Source organism: Paramisgurnus dabryanus, chromosome 9 (assembly GCF_030506205.2).
Source record: "Paramisgurnus dabryanus chromosome 9, PD_genome_1.1, whole genome shotgun sequence".
Classification (NCBI taxonomy): Eukaryota; Metazoa; Chordata; class Actinopteri; order Cypriniformes; family Cobitidae; genus Paramisgurnus; species Paramisgurnus dabryanus.
Window position 1 is genome coordinate 25059921 of NC_133345.1, and position 24689 is coordinate 25084609.

At 38.4% G+C, this 24689-nt stretch overlaps 1 protein-coding gene across 2 annotated transcripts in view; it reads left to right on the plus strand.

Annotated features, from left to right (window-relative positions):
* The first annotated feature begins 1298 nt into the window (after positions 1-1298).
* The window catches only part of dennd4a (DENN/MADD domain containing 4A), a 34962-nt gene continuing 11571 nt past the window's right edge, over positions 1299-24689 (plus strand). Inside the window, exons 1-19 of one of the 2 annotated variants that reach the window (XM_065283266.1) lie at positions 1299-1528; positions 6033-6381; positions 7592-7838; positions 8189-8258; positions 8644-8813; positions 9412-9650; positions 10146-10212; positions 10329-10387; positions 10601-10745; positions 11122-11297; positions 11794-11894; positions 12637-12858; positions 14291-14436; positions 14836-14862; positions 18817-18950; positions 20265-20397; positions 20489-20695; positions 20821-20949; positions 22166-22310. In XM_065283266.1, coding sequence (XP_065139338.1) covers positions 6071-6381; positions 7592-7838; positions 8189-8258; positions 8644-8813; positions 9412-9650; positions 10146-10212; positions 10329-10387; positions 10601-10745; positions 11122-11297; positions 11794-11894; positions 12637-12858; positions 14291-14436; positions 14836-14862; positions 18817-18950; positions 20265-20397; positions 20489-20695; positions 20821-20949; positions 22166-22310 — 2728 coding nt within the window. In that variant the 5' untranslated portion in view covers positions 1299-1528; positions 6033-6070. The remainder of the gene's footprint in view (positions 1529-6032; positions 6382-7591; positions 7839-8188; positions 8259-8643; positions 8814-9411; positions 9651-10145; positions 10213-10328; positions 10388-10600; positions 10746-11121; positions 11298-11793; positions 11895-12636; positions 12859-14290; positions 14437-14835; positions 14863-18816; positions 18951-20264; positions 20398-20488; positions 20696-20820; positions 20950-22165; positions 22311-24689) is intronic. The other variant, XM_065283267.1, reaches the window with a different exon arrangement.

Genomic DNA, 24689 nt, shown 5'->3' on the forward strand with positions numbered 1-24689 from the left:
CTTACATGTTGGAATATCATACATCATCAAGTTATTTTGGCAAAAATGGCATGTAACCAAATTCAAGGTTATTTAGGGTAGAAGTGGGTTACTATTGGGTCTATAGTTAGCCATCATTTCAACGTCTCGGTTTTTGCTTGCTGGGGGACGTTTCTGTCTGTTAGAGAAAGTCAAAATTCACCTGCGAGCAATTTACCAATTCAGGACAGATTTAGAAAAAAACGTCTAATGGAAATGTATGGAAATATGTTTGACCAAACCCTGTATTATGAGAACTTGTTCAACCATTTTGCAAGTAAAGACTTATACTATGAACCAATGCCTAAATGTTGTGTGGAGTGAGACTATTCAACAGAGACCCATTATAATACATTTTGATCAACATGACATAAGCAACTGATAATGTAGGAAAAAGCAGAGAATTGTACATAATCATTTGCATGGATGTACCAAAGCATTTGCAACTTGTTCAAAGAAATGAGAAACTGCTTTTTTGATGTGCACAAGTGACACAATGATGTGAGAATTGAACAAGCAGTTTTGAGAATTTCAGTTCTGATCTGAGAATTGTACCAAAGCGACTGAGAAAAACTGTAATATGTTTTGTTTATTTAAAATATTACATTTTAGAACTGTTTTGTCATAACTTTTCTTTAGGGGGGCCGCGAAAGAATGCACCGTACACAAGGGGGGCTGCACGCTGAAAAAGTTTGAGAACCACTGATCTAGACCACCTAATGCTATTGAACAGCTTTGAAATTACTGTATTTCAATTCTCAAACATCTATCATGCAGGTGTGTGGGAACACCTAGTGATTTGTGCAAGTTATGTGCAGGTTATGCAGGGCTAGGAAGACACTAAAGTCTTCCAGTGAAACAAGAAACGGCTTTAAACAGAGGAATAGATAGATAGATAGATAGATAGATAGATAGATAGATAGATAGATAGATAGATAGATAGATAGATAGATAGATAGATAGATAGATAGATAGATAGATAGATAGATAGATAGATAGATAGATAGATAGATAGATAGATAGATAGAGCAGTCATGTACTCCTAATTCTAGATTGACACATTTTTCGAAAGATGGTTTACAATGTTTATTATGCACTGTATCTTTAAATAAAGCTGCCCAACAATAGATCTTAGCTGAAAATGTCTATCACATCCAGCACCAGTGACTTTATATGGACTTTCTGTCGGGACGCCCCCATATTAAATCCCCGACGATCCCCGGAATGTTCGTGTGACGTCACATTTTGCTGGCAGTCACGTGTTCGTGTGGCAGGTTTTGATAAGCGCGTGCGCGTCTCTCGAGGCGAGAGCATCTCTGAAACCGTACAGAGGTGAGGCATAGCCCTCTGTGATCGTGCGGTGCTTATATGGAGTAATAATTCATTTTCCTGATGAAAATGGATGGAAATACATAGGGCCTTTTCTGTCCCGTGAATAATAATCTTCATTATTCAGAATAACGGCGCTTTTCAATGAGCGTGCCCGCCGCATCGTCGTGCTCCTGAAACAGTGAGTGTCTAATATATTTTTAATAGCTACGTTTTGGTAAACAAGCCTTTGTGAACCTTTTATGATTTACCTGGCAATAAAACAATACATGTTGTGGTTTTAAAATCGATTTATTTCATATAAATGTATTTTTTAGGATTGACAGGCAAGCGCTGTCATCACGCGTCGGTAATTGTGAGCTTGTTTTGATTGCGCGCGTGTATTTACGTAGTGTGTGATTATCATCGCCAAAGCGTATTTAAAATATCTTATTAATATGGAAATTCATACAATTAAGGCTAAATGGCGTGAGGTTTAAATACCATGGATCTAATGATTTATGACTTATTATAAGACGGACCCAGCCCTGTCTACAGTATCTTGTTGCAATGTCATCTTTATTTCACACTAACAATCCAACTGTTGAGTTTAATGCTCGCGCTCTTGTTTGTTTATACCTTAACCTGCACGTTTCACCATAATTGGAACCTTACCTGACTGAGCAATTAAATGTTCATAGATATTTCAGAACAAAAGCAGATCACTCAAATCACCCATCATGTATTGATTTAACCATGACCTTGGAGTTGTTTGTGATTTTAATGTGAATTCAAGTGTAAGTTGCAATAGTGGGTTATATTACAGTGTTTTGTCATTTGAGACATGTCTTCCTGCCAAGGCATGTTTTTAAACCACTTCATTTCAAATCCCCTTGTATTCAGATTAACTTGAGTTTACCTTTGCATCATCTAGGTTTACAGTAAATGACTCATGTACAGTAACAGTCTTTTGAGTCATTGACACGTTGGTCAAAAACTTTTGAGTTGTTTTCATCTTCTCATCAACACAAACTGTGCTTGTGACATCCCTGTTTTGAAGTGCTTTACATTGGGGATTAAAGTCCTGTACCTCTGGGAAGTTTCACCGACAAAACATTTCCACAGAGAAATAGCCTGGCTGCCGCCTCCTATCCAAAGTATGCAGATGTCTGCTTGTCTCTCGCCATGGTGCAAAGGAATCAAATGTCCGCCCCTGTGTCTTAGCAGGACCAGATGCTTGGCCAAATGTGCTGCATTAGTTCCCCTACTTTTGTTTTTCTCTTGGCCTCCCTAATGTCCCAGGACTATGCATTATCAGGAGACTCTTGGTCCATGGAGACTGCTCTAACACAGCTGGATGAGATCATGCTCATTGTTACGGGCAGGCTGTTAAACAGGCTTATCCTCTGGCTCCAGCACCCCACAGGTTGGCAAAAAAAGGCAAGGTTTATCATCTTAACAGATGTAAGCAGGTCTCCTACATCAGCACTTGGGTAAAATTAGGATAATGCTTTGTTGTGCCATAGGGTTTTTGTTTGAAAGATTTGTCTTCCTAAAGAAAGGAGCTGCCCTCTGTGCCGAAGCACAATGTAAATCTTCGTCTTTGATGGATTTATTCAGGGTTTTATATAACGTCAAAACAAGCCACTTTTTCAATGCTAGTAAAATGTAGAGCACAGGACAGCATCTTAAGGCATGGGCACTGTATTCTTTAGGTGACTTGTAAAACTGTACCATAGAGCCTGTCTAAACCTGGTATTTACACCTGGATCACTAAAATATGGTTTAGTTTACTGTCTAAAGCTATTAACACTAGAAAATAAATACTTTTATTTATTTGACAGAAGACCTTTAATATGCAATATGATGTGATACAAAAACTTTTCTTAGTTAAAAGCTTCTGTTAAATGAGTTCATGTAAATTAATGCAGTATGTGATGTATGCATTTATGAATTCAGTGACCCTTCCTCAAAAATGATTTCTAGTGTGATCACCAATTTTAAGATGTAATGTAATGTAATGTAATGTAAATACAAATTCTTGGCTGACCGGTTGAGATAAGATCTCCTGAAAATTAACACCAGATGTAAACGGGACCATAGAGGACCGTAGTGGGCCCACCCAGATCACAGGGCAGTGGCACTTATCATTGGTGGTTAACAGCTCTGCATCATGTATTCACTCACAACCACATGAATTTCTCAGTTGTTGAGTAATTTTAATGACTTGTATGAGACTATTCCTGTTCCATGGCATTGTTTTGTTATGCCATAATTATGGGAAATATCCCATCATATAAACTTGGAAAAGGGAACTATTATAAATATGCTAGTCTTGAAGTCTTAGAAATGATGCGTAGGTTGTCGGTCAGAGATTTAGGATCCGAGAAGTTCCTAATTTTTCACTAGGCAGCCTGATGGCTCAGACAGAGAATGCTATTTTTTTCTTAGATTCTTCATGCCAAGATTTCGTCTGCGTAGGACCCACGCTGATTTTTGATGAAAGAGTCATTTTTCGACACACTTCCGTTCCGGTCGTTTCTGAATCTCTCATTGACGTTACCACGGTGTTTCTCAATAAGGCACTGACTTCCTAGCAGTTGTTTGAAAAGTGTTGAGTCAGTGCAAGAATGTCTATAATTGCATCAAAAATCAACATTTCTGCCTAATAACAACAGTGTAATTTTCAGTTGTTTTGAAATTCAGGATGTGTTTTCTTTCCCGACACAGTTGACGTATGTAGTCATGTAATCATGCATGATTCAATTGTATTAGTTTTGTGTAAGTGTTTTACTGCCCCCCTTACATTTTAAGACAAATGATTATTATAGCCAGCTTTTCTTCATGGTTGCCATGGTGAGGATTATAATTTCCCTCTGCTGATACTGGAGTGGGTAGAGCGAGCTCTGGCGTATGTCGTGGTTGTTGGAGCGAGAGATTATGTCTATATGTAATCCTAAATCTCTCACATATATAGTGACACAGCTGTTTTATTTTCTTTCCAGTATGTGTGGTGGACTTTCTGTGTTTAAAATTGGGTTTGAATCCTAGGGATTCCCAACACTAATAAAATGTAGAGTCTTAAAGGGGGGTGCATGATCTCTGAAAGCAAATGTTGATATTTGAAATCACCCAAACAAACACGCCCCTACCCCAATATAGTCTAGACCTTTTTTGATAGGCCCGCCCCACACATACGCAAGCCAGGTAACGATGTCGGTAAGTAGACATGCCCCTTACGGCTACAAGTGTGTTTTGGTACTCGGCCCGACTCATGCACCCCACCTTTAATGCACTGTACTGTGATGCACCTCAGATATTTTAACAAAGTATGCATCAGACTATTTCTTACTGCTGGACAAAGGTTAGAGAGAGTACAGACCCCTCCTCCTGCCAATAGGTTTAATGAGGATGAGAAGGATAAGGGTTTTAAGCTTTGTATTTATTCTCTGCATTGAACTGGGATCATTGACTCTGTCTATTTTTTTGTTGTCATTTTCTACATTTGCTATATTTGGCAACTTCCTGTTTAACACCATCACCAACAGCGTCATTAGTTCCTTAAAACAGCCTCTTCACTTCTTCACTTCAATATGTAGTCAGGACAAAGGACTGGTTAGCAGGTCAGTTTCATTTCCTAAGCCCTTAAGCCGTGTCCCGTGACTCTTCCATCCGTAATGTTACTGTAAAGCTCAGATAAGCCATTCGCTATACAGCTGAAAGCTACCAAATGCCTTACAGATGGTGAAAACAGGGGTGTCATGCACTAATTCTTTGTGAAGGGGGAACAGAGAAGCCATCACATGGCCATAGAAGAATATAAATGGTTAAAGAGCACCTATTTCAGATACTATGCACTATTTAGGTACAAAGATAGGTCCCTTTTTGTTTTCATCTGCGTTCATAATAATGACTGATGAAGGCTCAGTCAAAATTTAGACATGAACATGTGCACATATCTGCAACAACAGTATAGGCATGAACACTATAATAATAGTGCAGCATACAGAAAATATAAAAGCTCTGCACAAGAGCATCCTGCTATTCAGGGCATCCTGTGAGAATCAGTCACTCAGTGACTCAGTGGATGTTATCCCCGTGCATGTGTCAACCTGTTGGTTGTGAAAGCCTGAGGCTTGTTCTAGAAACACAGAAATCTCCAATTAAGATGTCAGTGGACTTGGTGATAAAGTGTTATGGTGAGAAACGTGTTATTAACGCAAGCAAGAGGAATTCCCTTTGCCACCTTGGATCTTTGAGTGAAAAGTAAATTTTCATTCCTGCACATATAAGTACAGTCTGCAGATAAGAACTTGGTATGACTCATATTTAAATCATAATAGGAAATATACTTGTATCCCCGGCTGGATCGAGTAATTGCTTCCGTATGTCCAGCTTGCTATTAGGTTGTGCTCTGCGTCGGTGAGAGTGGATGTGTCATATACTTTTAAATCCACATGCTAGATCAAATGTAACCACCAGAGTAAAAAAATGTTTGGTATTTCCTTGGACTGTGTTTCTTTCTGTGCTGCATATTTTTCTCTCTGTTTGTCTTTCAAGAAATTTTCTACATGTAAAGAATGCTTGTAGAGACATTTGCATTTGAGCACCTGGCATTAATAAGCAACAATGTTTATAGCGTTGCTTTAGTTTAGGCTGTTCCATCAGTTTCTCATTTTGTTCTCTACCCCCCTCCACATTTCCAGAACATATACAAGTCCTCCCTCTATGGGGAAGATAGAAAATGGAGGAAAAAGGTCCACGCGTAGCAGACTACTTTGTGGTGGCAGGACTCACCGACTCTTCTAAGCCCCTGGATGAAGATGTCCACCCCGAGGATGGCAGTCACAGGAACGGAGCTCAGCTTAAAGCTCCCATCACGGATGTGGCGGTGGTGATTCGTTCTCTTGGAGAGGAGGTACCTCGAGGATATACCTGCCTTGAATTCACACCCTCTGGCCTTTCAGCGGAGCTGAACGCAGGGAGTCTCATGGGGCCACAGATCTTTCTCTGTTACAGAAGAGGCAGAGACAAACCGCCACTTACAGATCTAGGGTAAGACATCGAAACTTAAAGGGACACTCCACTTTTTTTTGAAAATATGCTTATTTTCCAGCTCCCCTAGAGTTAAGCATTTGATTCTTACTATTATGGAATCCATTCAGCTGATCTCCGGGTCTGGCGCTAGCACTTTTAGCATAGCCTAGCACAATCCATACAATCTGATTAGACCATTAGCATTGCCCCTAAAAAAAATAACCAAAGAGTTTCGATATTTTTCCTATTTAAAACTTGACTCTTCTGTAGTTACATTGTGTACTAAGGCCGACAGAAAATTAAAAGTTGCGATTTTCTAGGCTGATATGGCTAGGAATTATACTCTCATTCTGGCGTAATAATCAAGGACTTTGCTGCCGTAACATGGCTGCAGGAGGCACAATAATATTACGCACTGCCCGAAAATACTCCCATGCCATTGAAAGTTACTAAGGTAACTATTTTCAGCTGCTGCGTAATATCATTGGGAATAAAAAAGTGTCCCTTTAAGATGTGTTAACATAATAGCAGTGTTCCAAACACCTAGTGAGCTAGCATCGTAAGGCATCATGGGCACGCTAAGTAACCATTGCAGCATCCAAGATGGAGTACTAGGTGTGTTTGTTATCAATGTACTTAATTATATATACTTAACTAAGTAATACTAGATATTTTTAATGTGCTTTTTTATTTGTGCTTATAGAGTGTAGCATCCTTAGCTTAGCATCATTTTACATTAACTCGTCAATGGCGGGAAAAACTCGTCAATGACTAGTTAACTCATCAATTAAGAGAAAACGCTTCCCTGCCAATGACAAGTTTTTCTGGCAATCCGTTTTTCCGCTATGATCCACCAAGTGGCGCAGGTATTTTTGAAGAAACCTATATTTGAGAGGTGATAAAAAGAGAACAAATGAAGGTAGGATGAGTTTTTTTATGTTTGAAAGCAGAGGGTCTCTTCTTTCATTTGATATATTGTATGTTCATGTATTCAAAGAAGAACATTTTCTGGAAGGCTTTAAACTTTTGTGAAAATCATAAAAAATGCTGGTGCTTTTTTTTAAATGCTGGCGGAGAAAGAGTTAAGCAAATCCTTCCTGAGAGAATTTGCGTGGTACATGTGAATGACGGTTTCTATGATATGCGTCAGTTATGTAGGCAGCAGACAGCTCACTTATTTTTGGTGCTTATTAAATCACTGTCTTCATCTTTTGTTCATGATTCTCAGTGTCCTCTACGAGTGGAAGGAGAAATTGAAGCCAGATTGTAACATTATACAGACTACGCCTTCTGGTCGCCCTGCTAATATCAGTAGCTCCTCCTCCCAAAGGATCTACATCACATATCGGCGTGCTTCAGAGATCCACTCTCATGCCACGCTGGCTGTCACAGACATCTGTGTCATCGTCCCCGGCAAGGGAGAGACGGCACCACATGCTTTCTGCAAAGTGGAAAAGAATCTCAACAGTAGCATGGTGAGCGTGTCAGTCCCACTACCCCGCTAAGTCTGTTTTACACTAGCACAAATTCCCTTATTGGTTTATGCTGGTTAGTGTTAGTTTGATGCTTATCTTACTGGTGAACCAGCCCAATCATGCTGTTTAGCAGCAAAAATTAGATGGCACCCAGCCAGATTTTTTTGAGGTTGACCTTGATAAGCTTGGCAAAAAGCATCCAGCATCCAAAAAAACAACATACAGTTGGTCTTTTCAAATTAATAATTTTGAAAAGTATAGGATTGAGACCCCCAAGACGTTATAAAGATATCAGTATTTTATATAAGCATCCACATTTTTTATTTAATTTATTTTTGTTTCTTCCACAGTGGGGGTCTTCTGTATACTTGTGCTACAAAAAATCTTTGGCCAAAACCAACACGCTGGCATTCAAAGCAGGTATCGTATCTCTGTCTACAGTATTTGTATTATGTTTTCTTGTGAGGTTCTTAAGTAGTGGCTGGAGAGGACAACAAAATTGAGACACCCATCAGAGCACGAGTCTTTGTTGCAGTGGGATAATGCTGTGGATGGGTGAAATCGGATACTCCCATGTGGCTGAAACAATATGATGTCATAGTTACACTGATAATTGATGTTCTCATTGTATACTCACCTTGTGCAGTACCGCACTCATCCATTAACTGTTGCCTGTGATTTGCTTGTCATACGAAGGACTCGGTCAAGTAATTCATTATAGGGAATCAGTATCACATGGATCAGTATTAATCGTTTGCTTTACGGGGCTGTGCAGCCTAATTGAGGGTTTTAATGATGTGTGCAGGACTGCTGTCCAGATACCCAGAGGAGGACTACGATTCTTTTCCTTTGCCCGAATCTGTGCCCCTGTTTTGTCTGCCAATGGGGGCGTCCATCGAGTGCTGGCCCTCTCAAACCAAATATTCCCTCCCTGTCTTTTCAACATTCGTTCTGACCGGCGCCTCTGGAGAAAAGGTACAGACACGCACGAACGCACATAAATACAAATGCATTCTGCCATCCAAAGTTTTTGTGATCAACTTCTTCAAGAGCTTTCTTGTAAAATTGGATAGCACGGGGTGATTTTCTGTCTGGTTTTGAAGTGTGCAGAGAATTTAAAGTAGCAGGAAACTGGTGCATGCTGAACAAATAATGCGCTTCAAGAAATGAAAATTCAAAAAAGATGAACATGTGTAATGGGCCTGTTTAATAATGTATAGATGGAGCTCAGTTGGGGTCAGTTCAGGTACTGAATGTCAAACATATTTCTGCGCTCTTTAACTCTACTCGCAGTTAAAGAAAGCCTGCAGGCTATTTGCAATGCAGTATTTTAGCATTTATTTATTTAGGTGTATGACTTCAAAGAAAACCATGCTAAGCTGAGATAGTTTTGATTTGATCTTTTCTATCTGTCTCTTTTGCTGGATCTACAGTGTATGAAAAGGCATTAGAAACAGATATTAATTGTGATGCCTTTTAAGTAGACTAATTATGTGTGCTAATTTTTTCTGTCTAAAACATAAATAAATTGTATTTCCTACTGAGGGTACATGAGTATGTTTGGTTCTGACAGGTTTATGGTGCTGCCATTCAGTTCTATGAGCCCTATCCGGAGGAACATTTGACTGACAAGCAGCGGTCTCAGCTGGGCCTTCTGGGTAACGGGATCAGGTCAGATGGATCTGTAACCGTCCACACCAACAAAAGCATCTGCCTTCTATCTCACTGGCCATTTTTCGAGGCGTTTCGTAGCTTTCTTACCTTCCTATACAGATACTCCATATCGGGTCCACATACTCTGCCTATTGAGAAGTGAGTACGGGTTTTGCTATATGTGTAGGTGGAGTGTGGGGTGTAGTAGTAGTTATAGCCAAAATGGTATTGCTTTCTACATAAAATCATCCTATGCAATATAAAGAACACTATCTTTAAAGTACCAATTAAATCTGATGATTCTTATTTTTTTAATGTTATATTGCAATGTTTATTATAAACAATTTATCCATGTAAGTCATCATTTAAAAAAGTGCCCTCATAAACTTTAATCAAAATCTAAAAATATGTACTTCTTGTGGCAATCATTCATTCTCTAATGATGTCAGTTAGACCGCTCACGCGGGACCGTCCGCTAACCCCACCCCATCCCACTGTGTCCCTCCCACACTATGTATTTCATAGACAGGGTCACATTTATGCCACCTTTGTCCTTTAAAAAAAATTCACTGCTTAAGACTTTAAAGTCTTATTGAATTTGTGCCCATTTCTGTTTGTGCTTTAATGTGTTTTTCCTCTGTTTTCGCCCTTTAGGCATATTTCCCATTTCATGCATAAGGTCCCTTTCCCATCATCTCAAAGGCCACGTATCCTGGTGCAGGTGAGTTGTATGCTTTTTATTTGTTAATCTCTTCCTTGAAATACAAATGATATCATTTGGTTAAACATGTGGCAGTCTTGGTCTTATCTCTGTGACTCTCTGTTTGCTTTTTACAGCTGTCCCCACATGATAGCCTGATGTTGAGCCAGCCCATTTCGTCTCCTCTCCCTCTGAGGTACGTCAGACACAATATATTACACCTAAGATATACTGGCCATGTCAAGTGAATGCTGAACACTGAAGGCTGACAGTGATACCACACCAAGTTTAATGTGTATTAAATCATTGTATCTAATATAACACAGTTGCCTGTGTATACACATAATCATTTCATCTGATGTAATGTGTTTTTGAGCATGCATGTTAATATTTACATGGGTGCTCACAGTGGTGGAAGGCTCTCTACACTGCTGTTGAACCTCGGACCTAAGAATGCAGTAACACTTTTGGTGTTGGCTGTCACTGAACACAAGATTTTGGTGCACTCTCTACGTCCAGCTGTTCTGACCAGTGTTACAGAGGCCCTGGTGTCGGTGAGTGGGAGAGGTTAATCCGACCTCTATGCCTTTCCTAAAATAAAAGTATTTTTGTGATTTACTACATAGAAGTATCCTACATAAAGAACATTCTTTGAAGCACTGACTCTGTGTCAAAGAGTAAAATTAATAGGAAATCAAGAGACCATGGTGAAGGTGAAACGAGATCTATATCTAGCAGTTTAGGCGAGAACAGTCAGTCATATAAAGTTTAGCAGTTATTGCACAAAGATGTATGAGGCAAAATGCTGCAATTGAGCAATCACTATAAAGTATCTCAGACAGCCGTGTAATAATATCCTTTTTACGCAATACTGCATAAACTGCCACCACTGCAGTGTTTTACATTGTTTTACTTGTACTGTACCCACAGATGATCTTTCCATTTCACTGGCCGTGCCCATACATTCCTCTCTGCCCGCTGGCCCTGGCAGATGTGCTCAGTGCTCCATGTCCATTCATTGTAGGGGTGGACTCACGCTACTTTGATCTCTACGAGCCACCAACTGACATAAGCTGTGTGGACCTGGACACAAACACTATAACCTAGTAAGTTTTGACCTGTTTTGACCTCGACATAGTTCTGAGATTCCATCCTCCTGACCTACTAAAGACGTTGAGCAATGTTTTACCTCTTTTACGTAAAATACAATTATTGATACAATAAATGCCAATTTCACCGTAGTAAAGTAATGTTTTGTTCTGTTTACAATTTATTTTCATTCGAAATTGAATAACTATTCTTGAAGTAAATGAGCTCTATCGTAATACAGATCAGTGTAGAGATATATGACCATTCAAGAATGTTGTTGTGAAGCTTGGACAACCAGAACTCTATCATGTGTTTAACACATGTTGCCGGTATGTTTGTCTCCCAGTATGTGCCTAAACGTTTGCAGTGGTTGTAAAAGCTTTATTAAAACTCCAAAGCAGCTTCTATTGTTTTCAAGTTCTGGCCTGTTCCTTTTCTCTTTCCATGTTTACTCCTGCTCCCTCGCTCTCCGTCTCTCTCTCTTTAATGATAAACATGTGTGGTCTATTTCAGCAAAGAAGAGCGTAGAGCCCTGACCTGGAAGATGCTGCCAAGAAAAGCCTGTAAACATCTGATCAACACCCTCAGTAATCTTTACCACCAACTGGATGAAGGTTAGTGGGTTGAGGGTCACTGTGGTATAATAATTTCTCATGTTTTCAGAGTTAGCCGAGTTCCTTACAGGTCAATATTAGTTCATTTCATCGCACAAAAAATAAATCATCTTAAGTGGCCCTGTGTTGTTCATTTTGCACTCTGATGGTATCATTTTTATTACCTTACAATGTTTTATGAATGCTTGACCGAGCAAGAGCTTCAGCGTTCAGTCATCCTTGAGATCTGAAGAGATTGGGCAAATTGCTGGATAGAGGAAGATCAATGCACGAAATGTTTTCGTGCGTGCGTGCGCTGTCATGTTATCTAAAACCTGCGATTGATTAATGTTTTACCCCTTGATCCAGGGTTTTTAAATAATTTAAAATCTCATATACAGTATGTATGAACCTCAGCATATTTCTTGAACTATCCCTAACATATAAATGATTTGCTGGGAAGCAGTGATAAAAATGATGTATCTTTCTGCACTAAGTGACTTTGTCGTCATATATTTTATGGGGAGCACTTTAATATCCATTGATGCTAACCTGTATTAACAGAGACTTTGATCTTTTTGCTGACCTTCAAAACTTGCACAAGTAATGGGAGAGAAGCTTATTAAGCAACTTGGCCGTAATTCAAAATGGGGTTGATTTTAAAAATTCTGCTACTCACATCATAAGTGCATTGTAAATTATATATTTAGCAGTGCCCTCGCGTGAGCTTAGCATGTATAACCTGTGCATGAATTTTCCACAGGTTATCAGATGAGGCGCGAGGAAGGCCAGATGGAGACCTTTATGACTGAGCGGGAACCTGGCAGCGGTGGGAAGACTTTGGAAACCTTGGAAATGGAAATTCAGGAGGCTTTCTTGCGCTTTATGGCGGCCATCTTAAAGGGTTACCGCTCGTACCTGCTGCCCATCACGCAGGCTCCGTCTGAAAAAGCAACTGATGCTAGTTCACTGTTTGATCTGCAAGGTAAGACATTTGCACTACAACAGGTCTGTTCTGGTTGGGTCATGCATAGCCCGAAATATGGCATGCTAAAACCCAATAATAATGAAAAGTAAACCAATTCATATCAGAACTGTGTTGGGTCATTTTTACATGTCCAGTATGAAAGCTAGTTCAGAATGATGTGATGCTTAAAATAAAGTTATTTACTTGTTTTATTTATATGTTTAATGTTTTTAGGAAAAAATGAATCTTATTCAGTTTAATTTTTAAAAATTAAATATTGCTCTTATGATAAAGAATAGCTTAATTCTGTCCCTCTGTATCAAAACAAAGACATTGTGGCGGGTGCAAGTACAGCTATTGTTGCTTGTATTTACTTCACAATTGTAAATGGGGTGAATGTCAGAGACCGCTTACACCATCAGTAAAGAAACATCCAATGAAATAAACAATGAATTGTTAGCCCTCAGTGATTTGTTAGTGGACTCCTGAAGCTCAGCAACTGCTCTGATGCTCAATTCTGACCCCATGTATGTGCAGTCTGGCTTAAATCAGGCTTGAAACTAGTGTTGCAATTTTGGTGAAGTCCCATTGGAAATTAGGCGTTTCTGACATGTCTAACAAACTGCAGTGATTAATGGAATCTGTGAAAAAACATCTGAAGGCTCTTATATCATCACTGAAGTCACTGCCTGAGTCTTCCTCAGGGAACCTGGTCCCAGTGATGATGGTTGTTTCAGAAACTTAAAGGAATCGTTTACCCAAATAGGAAAATTCTCTCATAATTTATCCATCCCAAATCTATATGACACAACATCACCATCCCAAAATGTATATGGCTTTGTTGTTGAGCACAATCAAATCATTTATATTAAAATGCAATTATGATATCTTAACTGAGATTTAGCATGGCGAAGCTCCAAAATAACACAATCAATTGTTAAAGTAATCCAACTAACTCCATTGAGAGTATGAAGCAAAGCAATGCATTTGTAAGAGAAAACAATTTATGCATCACATATCTATGGAAACATCTTTACAAATATGGCAATACGTAGATAAAGTCAAATCTCATTGGTTTTGTGTGACCAGTTGTCATATGTGCGTTACATCACATTTCATTACGTAACTTTTTTGTAACGTAACGTACAGGTATCGTTTCGCTTCAGTAGACATATACGGTAGACATATACTGCACATACAGGATTGTGGGATATATAAGCAAAAACAATCCACTAGTTTTGAATCCACTAGTCATGCCTTGTTGCAAGTGGTCAACTAATACCTTCTAAATTTGATTGATTAAATGTTTCATTGAAACAGACAACTGTGACAGTGAGTCATCATAATAATAATAATTCATTACTGAAATCATAATTTCTTATCGTTATGGACATTATCTCACTGTCTGCATGACGACTTTGATTTTAAATACTGGGTTTGTTTTTCACAGGCTTTTTGAAGAGTCGTGACCGATCCCATCAAAAGTTTTACTCCCTCATGACAAAGACTCAGATGTTCATCCGTTTCATCGAAGAGTGCTCTTTTGTCAGCGATAAGGACGCGAGTCTTGCTTTCTTTGACGACTGTGTCGACAAGGTATCAAACATTTTGGTCTATATATAACCTTCACATTAGTGAGAAGTAAAAATACAGGCAACGTCTCTAATCAGGTTCATCATAAAAGACTTGCCAATAGTTACCATTTTAAACTACACTACAGGCTCTTAGCTAAAAGTAACAAAGGAGCAAAGATGTGAATATACAGAGCTTTCAATTGAGCACAGACTGCATGATTTGTGGGAACAGTAAGAGGCAACGTTGTCATTATGAGCTTTGCTGTTATGATCCCTTGGGCTTTTTATATGTTGGGTAATTAATTTTCTGTGAGTATTGTTCTCTCGATGGCTTTACTTCTGTGCTGTCTGTATTCTTCTTGCTCACTTTCTTACTGCTGTCTTTTCTTTCTTTTTTTAACTTCTGCCTTTTCTTGGAAAGCTATTCGGCACAGAGAAGGGAGGAAAGGTAAGCTGCCTTCATCTGTGTCTCTTTAAACTTCTGATAAGGGATATGTGGATTGAGCGACTCAACACATGAATCATTTATCTTTGCTTCGCAAATGTTTTGTAGTCTTAATCAACACACATTTTACTACATTTTTAATAAAATATTTTCTTATTTTATATATTTTGGGGTCCAATCGTCCGAGATGAAAAGGCCACCTTAAAATATCTGTTGATTCAAAATTTGCTTTAAAGCTTACATAACACACTTCGTTTTGCTTATCTCATGTTAATCTTAAGCACCTATAAAGTATTATTACATCCTTCATATATCCAAAGATAGTTTGTTAGATGTATAAAAGGCATACCGCTGAAGGCATACCGCTGAAGGCATACCGCGGGCGTAGTGAGTCACGAGCAAGCAACACACTCAAAATATAATCCCACTATCTCTGGATAACTAATGATTCACTACATGTTTGTTTTGTTTGCATTATATGCACTTACGCGCCGATTGCCAACAAAACACAGACATTTGATGTCATTTTATTTACCGCCTGCAACTCATGACCCAAGTGGGACCACCCCATTTCAATGAAATCCAACGTTAAAGGTGCCATCGAATAAAAATCTGTATTTACCTTGATATAGATGAATAATAAGAGTAGTTTGTTAATGGTAATGACATATCGTGAGCCTCAAACGCATTTGTTTCCTCATTCTTATGTAAACTCCTGCACAATGTTGGGGGTAACGCATTACAAGTAACGTGCATTACATAATAATATTTCTTTTCTGAAGTAACAAGTAAAGTAACGCATTACTTTTTAAATGTACACATTAATATTTGAGTTACTTTTTCAAAAAAGTAATGCAAGTTACTTTTTATTTTAATTAATTTAAACTAAATAAAAAGTAACTAAAAAGTAACTAAATGAAAAGTAACATGAAAAGTAACTAACACAATTAGTTACTTTTTGTGGGGGTAACTTAATATTGTAATGCATTACTTTTAAAAGAAACTTTCCCCAACACTGCCCCTGCATACAAAAGACAGCTGGAAAACAGGCCAATCTCAACATAACACCGACTGTGATGTAACAGTTGAGATGTACGCCCCAACATGTTTACTAGTGTGAGCTACTGGCATGAGCCTCAGAGCAGAGCCAATCAGAGCAGAGCTCAACATTATTATTCATGACCCTACCAAATAGGGAAAAAATTGACTATTTAATTCAAAGGACAAATACTAGGGTTGAAAATGGACATGTTAAATAATCACTTAATAAAGTTACATACCTGTAAATATCAAAGAACAATTACCGTATTTTCCGCACTATAAGGCGCACCGGATTATAAGGCGCACCTTCATTTAATGACCTATTTTAGAACTGTTTTCATATATAGGGTGCACCGGATTATAAGGCGCATAGAATAGAAGATACTGCAGTCAAAGTTTGACTGGGTTTGCGTTATGCATCTACTAGATGGAGCTGTGCTAAAGGTAATGTCAACTAAACAGTCAGATAAAGTCAAACTTTATTAAGCATTCTGACAACTCCTTCCACTCCCATGGTAACGTTGTTTAAATGTTAATGTGCATATTAACAATATCTCACAGCCTTGCTCAAAACGTGGAGGGGAACTTTTCCCTAATTCAGTAAACACGCAGTAAAAGAAACAGTCTGTGAGAAAGCACAGTACCTGTGTTTACTGACTATGGTAGCCGTAATGCTGCAAGCATATAAGGCACACTGTTGTTTTTTGAGAAAATTAAAGGGTTTTAAGTGCGCCTTATAGTGCGGAAAATACGGTAAACATATTATTTCAATGCATTCTTTGGCACCTTTAAACAAACAAATACACACACACACACACACACACACACACACACACACACACACACACACACAACTACGCTGCTACCCTGGATAAACAAACTAAATCCATTGTTTCCATAACACTAGGTTCTTTGGAAAGCTAAACAAGCTTACATTTCCCTCACAAACAACAACACACTTTTTCTGTGACACCGCTCTTGGTCGGTGTGTGCGTATGCTATTTAAGTTAAAGTGCCCATATAAGGACTTCCAGTGTAATTCCTGCAATTAAATTGCCCATAAAAGAAATAAAGCCAGATTGTTACCCTGGTGAAGTGCATTCGACATTGAGATTCTCCGTCACACGTCCAACTGCTTTTATTGACACTTTGTCTATGTTTAGCATGAGGAATCCAACCCTTAAACAGTGTTAATAAGTCAGAATGCATGAAATAGCTTTAGACCCCCCCCCCCCCCTAAACCTTCAAATGTGATTGTTTTGGGCTTTTACCAAGGGTGTGGTAAAGCAGTGATTTCGAGCGCACACAGAATGAATCCCTCTCAAAGCTTTAGGAGAGCATGCCGTCTGCCTTCATTATTAAAATAATGTTGTTTAGGTCAGAGTCTCTGCAGAACTGCAGATCCATTCTGCATGCATAATTCATTCTTCAGTGCCCTGCGTTCAGTTTACATCTTCATATTCTTCATATTGTCATCTAGTGTCTACAGATAGTCCAAACTGCATGTGGATCTGAGGAGATATTTTCAGTGCAAAGATAAAAGTTGCCTTGTTTTATAAGTGCTGACAAATTTATTCCCGGATGGCTTTACTGTGCCTTTGTAGTACATTTTTATCAGCCCCGACAGAACTGAGAAGGCAGGAATGAGACAGTTTATTCTTGTTTTGGGAAACAGTAGTCATCTTTCACCTGTATTACCCAGAAGGCTGCAGTAGGCAGTAAAGACAATTGAACGTCCCCTTGCCGCACACTCTCAATTATTTTGCAGACAGAGAAGTCACACATATCCTGCTTTGGCTTGTCCTTCCCTTATGTAAGGACCTTGGAGGACAGTTCTGTAACATTGTGTTGGTAATGAAAATGACAGCTTGAGTTGATTCAAACTTGCTTGGGTTCATGGGTCTTGTGCCGACAGGGTAGTAAAGGACATGGCACTTCCCACTGTAGTCTGAAAGCAACTGGGTTATTGTTTGATGTCACATCCATCCAAATCCAATGTTTGCCATTATCCAGAAATACAGTGTTGTGACAAATCACACAAATATGGGTTATAAACAGTGTTTAGAAACTAAAATTTTGGTACCAGGGTTGCAAACCTCATACAGTATATTGAAATGTAGCTAAAATCCTGGGGTGCTCTAAACAAAGCCACGGTTGTTGTGCCATCGTTCTCAGTTAAAAGAGGCATACACTGACCCAGATACCTTCTCATGTCCTCAATTGCTCTTACTCTTTATCTAGTACCCTCACAAAGATATCATCCGAAAATATTGCCAAGGTTGCTTTACAGCAGCTTAAACTGATTTTCCCACAATCGATAGATAAAAAAATTCATGCTTTATTCAATAGCTTGCCTAATTTCAAATGCAGTTTGGTGGCATGGCCTTATGATGCATTTACGGTCCATTTACAGGGTTTATAGACAGGCTTGTCTGGAGGCTAAATGCACATTGGCTCCTCCAAGCCCTGGCTAGCCTATATACTGCACGGGACTATTAGACTTCCCTTTAGCAATACAGCACTAAGCGTTAAGTCCAGGTCAACGCACTTGTGGTGCATCTGTGGCAGATGGGAAGATTTGGATGGAGGCTAGGAGGATTAGAGCTTCTTAGTACAGATGTGAGAACAGTGATGATGAGATTAATAGACTCATTTGCACACAAACTGAGATCAGATGATCTGCTCTCTGAAAGTCAAGTAAAAAGTGCATTAAAGTTATTCGGTCAATTGTTTTTTTTCGACTACCTGTGAATGTGGTGTAGAGTGGATGAGCTAAAAACATTTTGCGCACCGTTTACACCTTTTATTCTGTATATCTTAATACCAGCTTTAAATTTTCTCCATCAGGGGACACATTTGTATGTATATGTGAACACAGATAAAGTCAGTGGCTGATGAATAGCGTATTTATTCTAGGTTGACAGCGAGAAGCCTGAGGATACAAGGCTTATTGAACTTGACAAATCTCATCGAAGTGAGCACACGGTGTACATCACCCCGCCGGAGCTGCCAGCACTGCCTGAAGGAGAGGAGCCATCTATGGTCTATAGGTACGACAAAAAGACGCGGGCCTAACACACATAATCCACTGCATACAAATGTATAGAGCGCATACACGACAGGACACCACACATAGTGTTGTAGCAATGGCATATATAATCCCCTAACAATCTTTTCCCTGAATGCATAGTCTTGAATAAAGCTCTAAGGATCCAGTATCGACAGAAACTCGCCCTAAAAGCAATAATACTCCACAGGGAGCATGTGATTACATTAAGTTGATGTGTTATTTTGGGATTTGGTTTGATTGTGTTACAGTGGGGTGTCTTGACATTGCAGATTACGATTGTTAACATTTCCCATGCATACAGTCGAAAGCAAGCCCACACAGGGGTTTGCAGGTTTACAGAGGTCAACCCCCCCCCCCCCCCGGCTTTGCCATATTTGTTAAAGGGATAGTTCACCCAAAAATGAAAATAATGTCATTAATGACTCACCCTCATGTCGTTCCAAACTCGTAAGACCTCCGTTCATCTTCGAACACAGTTTAAGATGTTTTATATTTAGTCCGAGAGCTTGCTGACCCTCCATTGAAAATCTATGTACGGTATACTGTCCATGACCAGAAAGGTAATAAAAACATCATCAAAGTAGACATGTGTGACATCAGTGGGTTAGTTAGAATGTGCTGAAGCATCGAAAATACATTTTGGTCCAAAAATAACAAAAATTACAATTACTTTTTTCAGCATTGTCTTCTCTTCCACGTCTGTACGTCGCGACTGACGTGTTATCTGGTGCGCCCCAGCTGTTTTTTTTCTTGCGCCCGCACTTCGTCTACAATCTAAGGGAGGCACATGCTGTAAGTATGAAAAAAAAAACTTCGCAAACATGTCTCAGGATAACACGTCATCTGCGTCACTGCAATCATGTGACTTTAGTCACGGGCATACGCTTTACAACAGACACGGAAGAGAAAGACAATGCTGAATAAAGTTGTAATTATTTTTTTTTTGGACCAAAATGTATTTTCGATGCTTCAACACATTCTAACTGACCCACTGATGTCACATGGACTACTTTGGTGATGTTTTTATTACCTTTCTGGACATGGACAGTATACGTAGATTTTTTTAATGAAGGGTCAACAAGCTCTCGGACTAAATATAAAACATCTTAAACTGTTTCGAAGAAAACAAAGTTTGGAGTCTTACGAGTTTGGAACGACATGAGGGTGAGTCATTAATGACATTTTTGGGTGACTATCCCTTTAATTAACTATTCTGGCTAAGTAGTTGCTAAATAATGCAAACAAAACCAACAATTGTTTTACAAGAATCTTGCATGTTTCCCTTTTCATGCAGCTACAGTGGGTTTCCAGTATTGAACGTCCGACTCTTTGAGCTTCAGGATGGTCCCAGAATCCCCACAGCACCTTCAGTTTTGAGACACATTAGTCCCATCAGCCCAGCTGCCATTTTTAGACGCTCCCAACAGGTCTGTCTTTTATAAACTACTATAAACTACTTGTGATCTCGCTTATCTCACACCTTTCTAAAGCCCTATCTTCTCTCTCATCCCTTCATAGGAGATCAAATCAGCACAGAGGATGGCAAAGACCTACTCCTCCATCCCTCAGATGTGGTCCAAGTGTCTTCTCCGGCACTGCCACGGCCTGTGGTTCATCTGCCTTCCCTCATACGTCAGCGCCTGCCACTCCAAAGCGCGGGCACTGCATACTGCCTACGACGTTCTGAGAAACATGCAGGACAAAAAGTTGCAGCCCCCTGATGAGGTAGAGTCAGCTAATACACATTGATCGGTTTAGGTTATTCGCAAGAACAGTTTGTGCTGCACCTAGCTGGTGTAAATTCCTGTCTGTGCTTTTGTAAGTAATTACTCGGTTCTGCTCCATTAAAGGTCTGTTACCGGGTTCTGATGCAGCTATGTGGACAGTACGGACAGCCTGTGCTTGCCGTTCGGGTTCTGTTTGAGATGAAGAAAGCTGGCGTCCAGCCCAATGCCATTACATATGGATATTATAACAGGGTGAGCAGCTACATTGTTTGATTAATATAGTAATGCATATTAAATAAATATGCATATAAAGATTCTAAAGCACAATTACATTTGATTTTGTGTTTGGGTATGTGAAACAAATGTATGAATGTTATAATGGCCCCAGAATATATTTGAATTCTCAAGCCGAAATTTGTTTTGCATTACACGATTAAATGAAAAATGTAAAACTGCTAAATGGCACCTCCATCAAAAATTAGATAACGGTATTGACCGAATGTTCTCGGCACGCATTATATATTCATCAAATACTTTTGCTTCAAATCCGCTTAATCCTGACCATTCAGAAGAATTGGATAAAAGACAACACACGAGTTTTTTATACGGTTAAAAGAGGGTTTACCGAGTATTAAGTATTTACCAATTTTTTTACACTTATACCTTTTTCAGAAAGGACAGTAAAGAGTGACTGGAGACTTATTTACAAGTAGAGGGTTTTGCAGCGAACTACAGTCAAATTAGTTCAATTCCAATGAAATGACTAAAGTGACATTTGTGAAAATAAGGCATGTAAGGCTGGATTTACACTGCTAATGTTAATGCCCACTTTCGATTTGTTGCCTGTATCCGATTTTTTACGTCCTGAAATTTTTAACCTAAAGAAAATAGCCTAATAAAATGCTCATTTACAATAAATCATGTCAGATGATTTTGCATCTAAGCTCTTCAAATATCAAACCAATTGAGATTAATAAAACAAATAGCGTAAGAAAGTCTGCTTCACTTGTCTTTGTTTTGCAAATGTAAATTTGATTTATGAAGTGTGACATCAGTGTGCAAAACCATTTTGGAGTCATTATAGATGTCTTGTGGTTATCAGTGACAGATATTTGTAAAATCAGATCTTCAGAAGACAGAGCATAAACAGATTTTTCTTAAAAATGTGTTTTATTCTAATACTCAAGAGCATAAATTTGGCAAAGGAACTGGCATGTGACTTTGTTTCTCATGCTTATTATCACTAAACAAAAGCGTAGACTTGCAATAATCTCATTGGGGACCCAAAAGAAGAACACACTTAGAGGGACACATAAGTCAGGGCAGCTGAGTGTTGTTCCAATTCTATCAGAGTAATTACAACTGGTCCTTAGGAGAGAACACAATCTACTTAAGATAATGAGAAGCGTTACACTGTAAAATTGTGTTGTTAATCTGTATGCATGTGCTTGTGTCCATCTCTCCCCAGGCCGTACTGGAGAGCACATGGCCTTCCTCTACCAGAGGGGGTTACTTCCTGTGGGGAAAGTTGAGAAATGTGGTTCGGGGTGTGGTGCTGTTTAAACAAGTGTGGAGGAGACGGATCGCCCACCCAAGAGACACCCATTCTTCTGGTAAAACATGCAAACCCCCCTTTTTCGCACATTCCTCAGAAATTGCCAGTAAAAACAAAGCTTAGAAAAATAAAAACATCACATGATTTTTCAAAAAGAAATCAATACACATGCTTAAAGAACGGTCAGATTACAAACTTCAGACAATTATATTTACACTTAGTATTGCTAATGTTGGACATCTTATGAAAAACAATTGCAATATTACACTGTAAAAAATACTTTGCTGCCTTAAAAATGTTTGTTAAATCAACTCAGATTTACAAGTCATGTCAACAGAAATGAGTTGTCACAACTTATAAAATATAGTTGAGAAAAGTCAACTTAATTTTATAAGTTATAACAACTCACCTGTAGTTATAACAACTCATCTTTAGTCAAGATAAATAATAGTAAGTTGAAATGACTTGTAAATCTTAGTTGATTCAAAAAAAATTTTTAAGGCAGCAAAGTATTTTTTACAGTGTACCATATATTCTATACAATGTTAATCTTTCATATTATTTGTGATCATGTCTGTAAAAATCCAGGCTAAATTTGCATATTGCAGTTAAGAGATTAGGAGCATTATTTAACTATAATTTCAATATTTGACATGACCTTACTCAGAAAATATGAAATATATTATCAAATGCTTTTTTTACATTATGAGGAATAGTTTTATTTAAGAAAAGAATAAAGTAAATCACAAAAAATGGACTTTGGCTGGGTTTTTCAGTCTGGGTCATATATTTTTATTAGGGCTGTCAAAAGATATATATATATATATATATATATATATATATATATATATATATATATATATATATATATATATATATATATATATATATATATATACCTTTAACATTTATTTTAAATTCATGTATGTTTGTATTTAGATACATACATAATATATACATACAGTACACACACTCACACATATATTTGCAAACACAAACTTTTATTTTGTTTGTGATTAATCGCGGTTAATCTTTTGACAGCCCTAATTTTTATGATTTTTGTTTTCTTCCATCAGTGCATTGTCTTTACCTATATGAATTTACTGTAAAGCATTTTTGCAACAATGCAATTGAGAAAAATAGAGAAAAGAGTTATAGAAATAAACTTTAAACTAAATTGATCATCCAGACAGTATGCAAATATATTCATCATATGCAAAACACTTAGTAAAAATACATCATTTACCAGAATGTTGGAAATGCACATATAAAATTTTAGTACAATTTTATCCAATATTTGTTCATGTTTTGTATTTTTATTCGTATAAACTGATTACTTATGAGGTTCCTGTTTATTTATTATGCTGTCTTATATGCAGCTGCCTGTAGACAGCAAGGCAGCCGACTGTGTTTCGGAGCAGAGCGGTTATTAGTAAAGGTCCAGAAAGTTCAGGCCACATCATTATTAGTTACATAAATTGCTTCTGGAAAGTAATAATCATTGTAACATTTTCATTTCCTCAGCAGGACCTTTCATTTCTGTATAAAATAGAAACGTGCTTTATATGTTTCGGTGTACATGGAAAATCCCTTGTGATTTGATATTCCAGCGTAAACTAAAGGGAACTGTCAGAAATTTCACCCAGACTCAGTGTTGCTCAATTTAAGTCTAGTGCCTGAGGGAGGTAGCATGTATCTCAACTATCCCCCCCTCCTTCAGACTCGATCCAGTCTGCCTGCTCAACCAGAGCGGCTTTAACGGGTCCAATTAAGATGTGTGTGGATAACCAACCCATTCTCACCAAAAAGCGTACAAATGACACGCAGTGTGATTATCGTGTAATAGATACGCCAAATTCCGATTTCGCGTGCATGTGATACGCCAGTCCTTCCCATTCACTTATATGGCGAATCGTTTCGTGTCGTTTTATTTATTGTTTTCTCATTTGTTTTCTGTTTTTTTTTACCATTTTCGCTTGGGTTTAGGGTTAGAACAACTTTTTGTTATATAAAAATGACACCCTAACCCAAACCCCAACTCTAACCCCAACTCCAAGCGACCATGGCTTAAATATAGACAAAAACATAGAGAAACCTGTATATTAAATAACCTACTTAAACAAATCTGAAATCTAACCCTAAACCCAAGCGAAAATGGTTTAAAAAACAGAAAACAAATGAGAAAACAATAGTGAATAAGTGAATGGGAAGGACTGGCGTATCATATGCACGCGAAATCGGAATTTGGCGTATCTATTGCACGATAATCACACTGCGTGTCATTTGTACGCATCTTGGTGAGAACGGGTAGGGATAACAGCATCCTCAGCCAGCATAGTTCACAGGCAGAGATCACTTGATCTCATTTTTTCCCACACAGTACTCGGTAAACTGCTTTAAAACAAGTGCACAAGGGCTTTCGTGAATAAATCAAGTG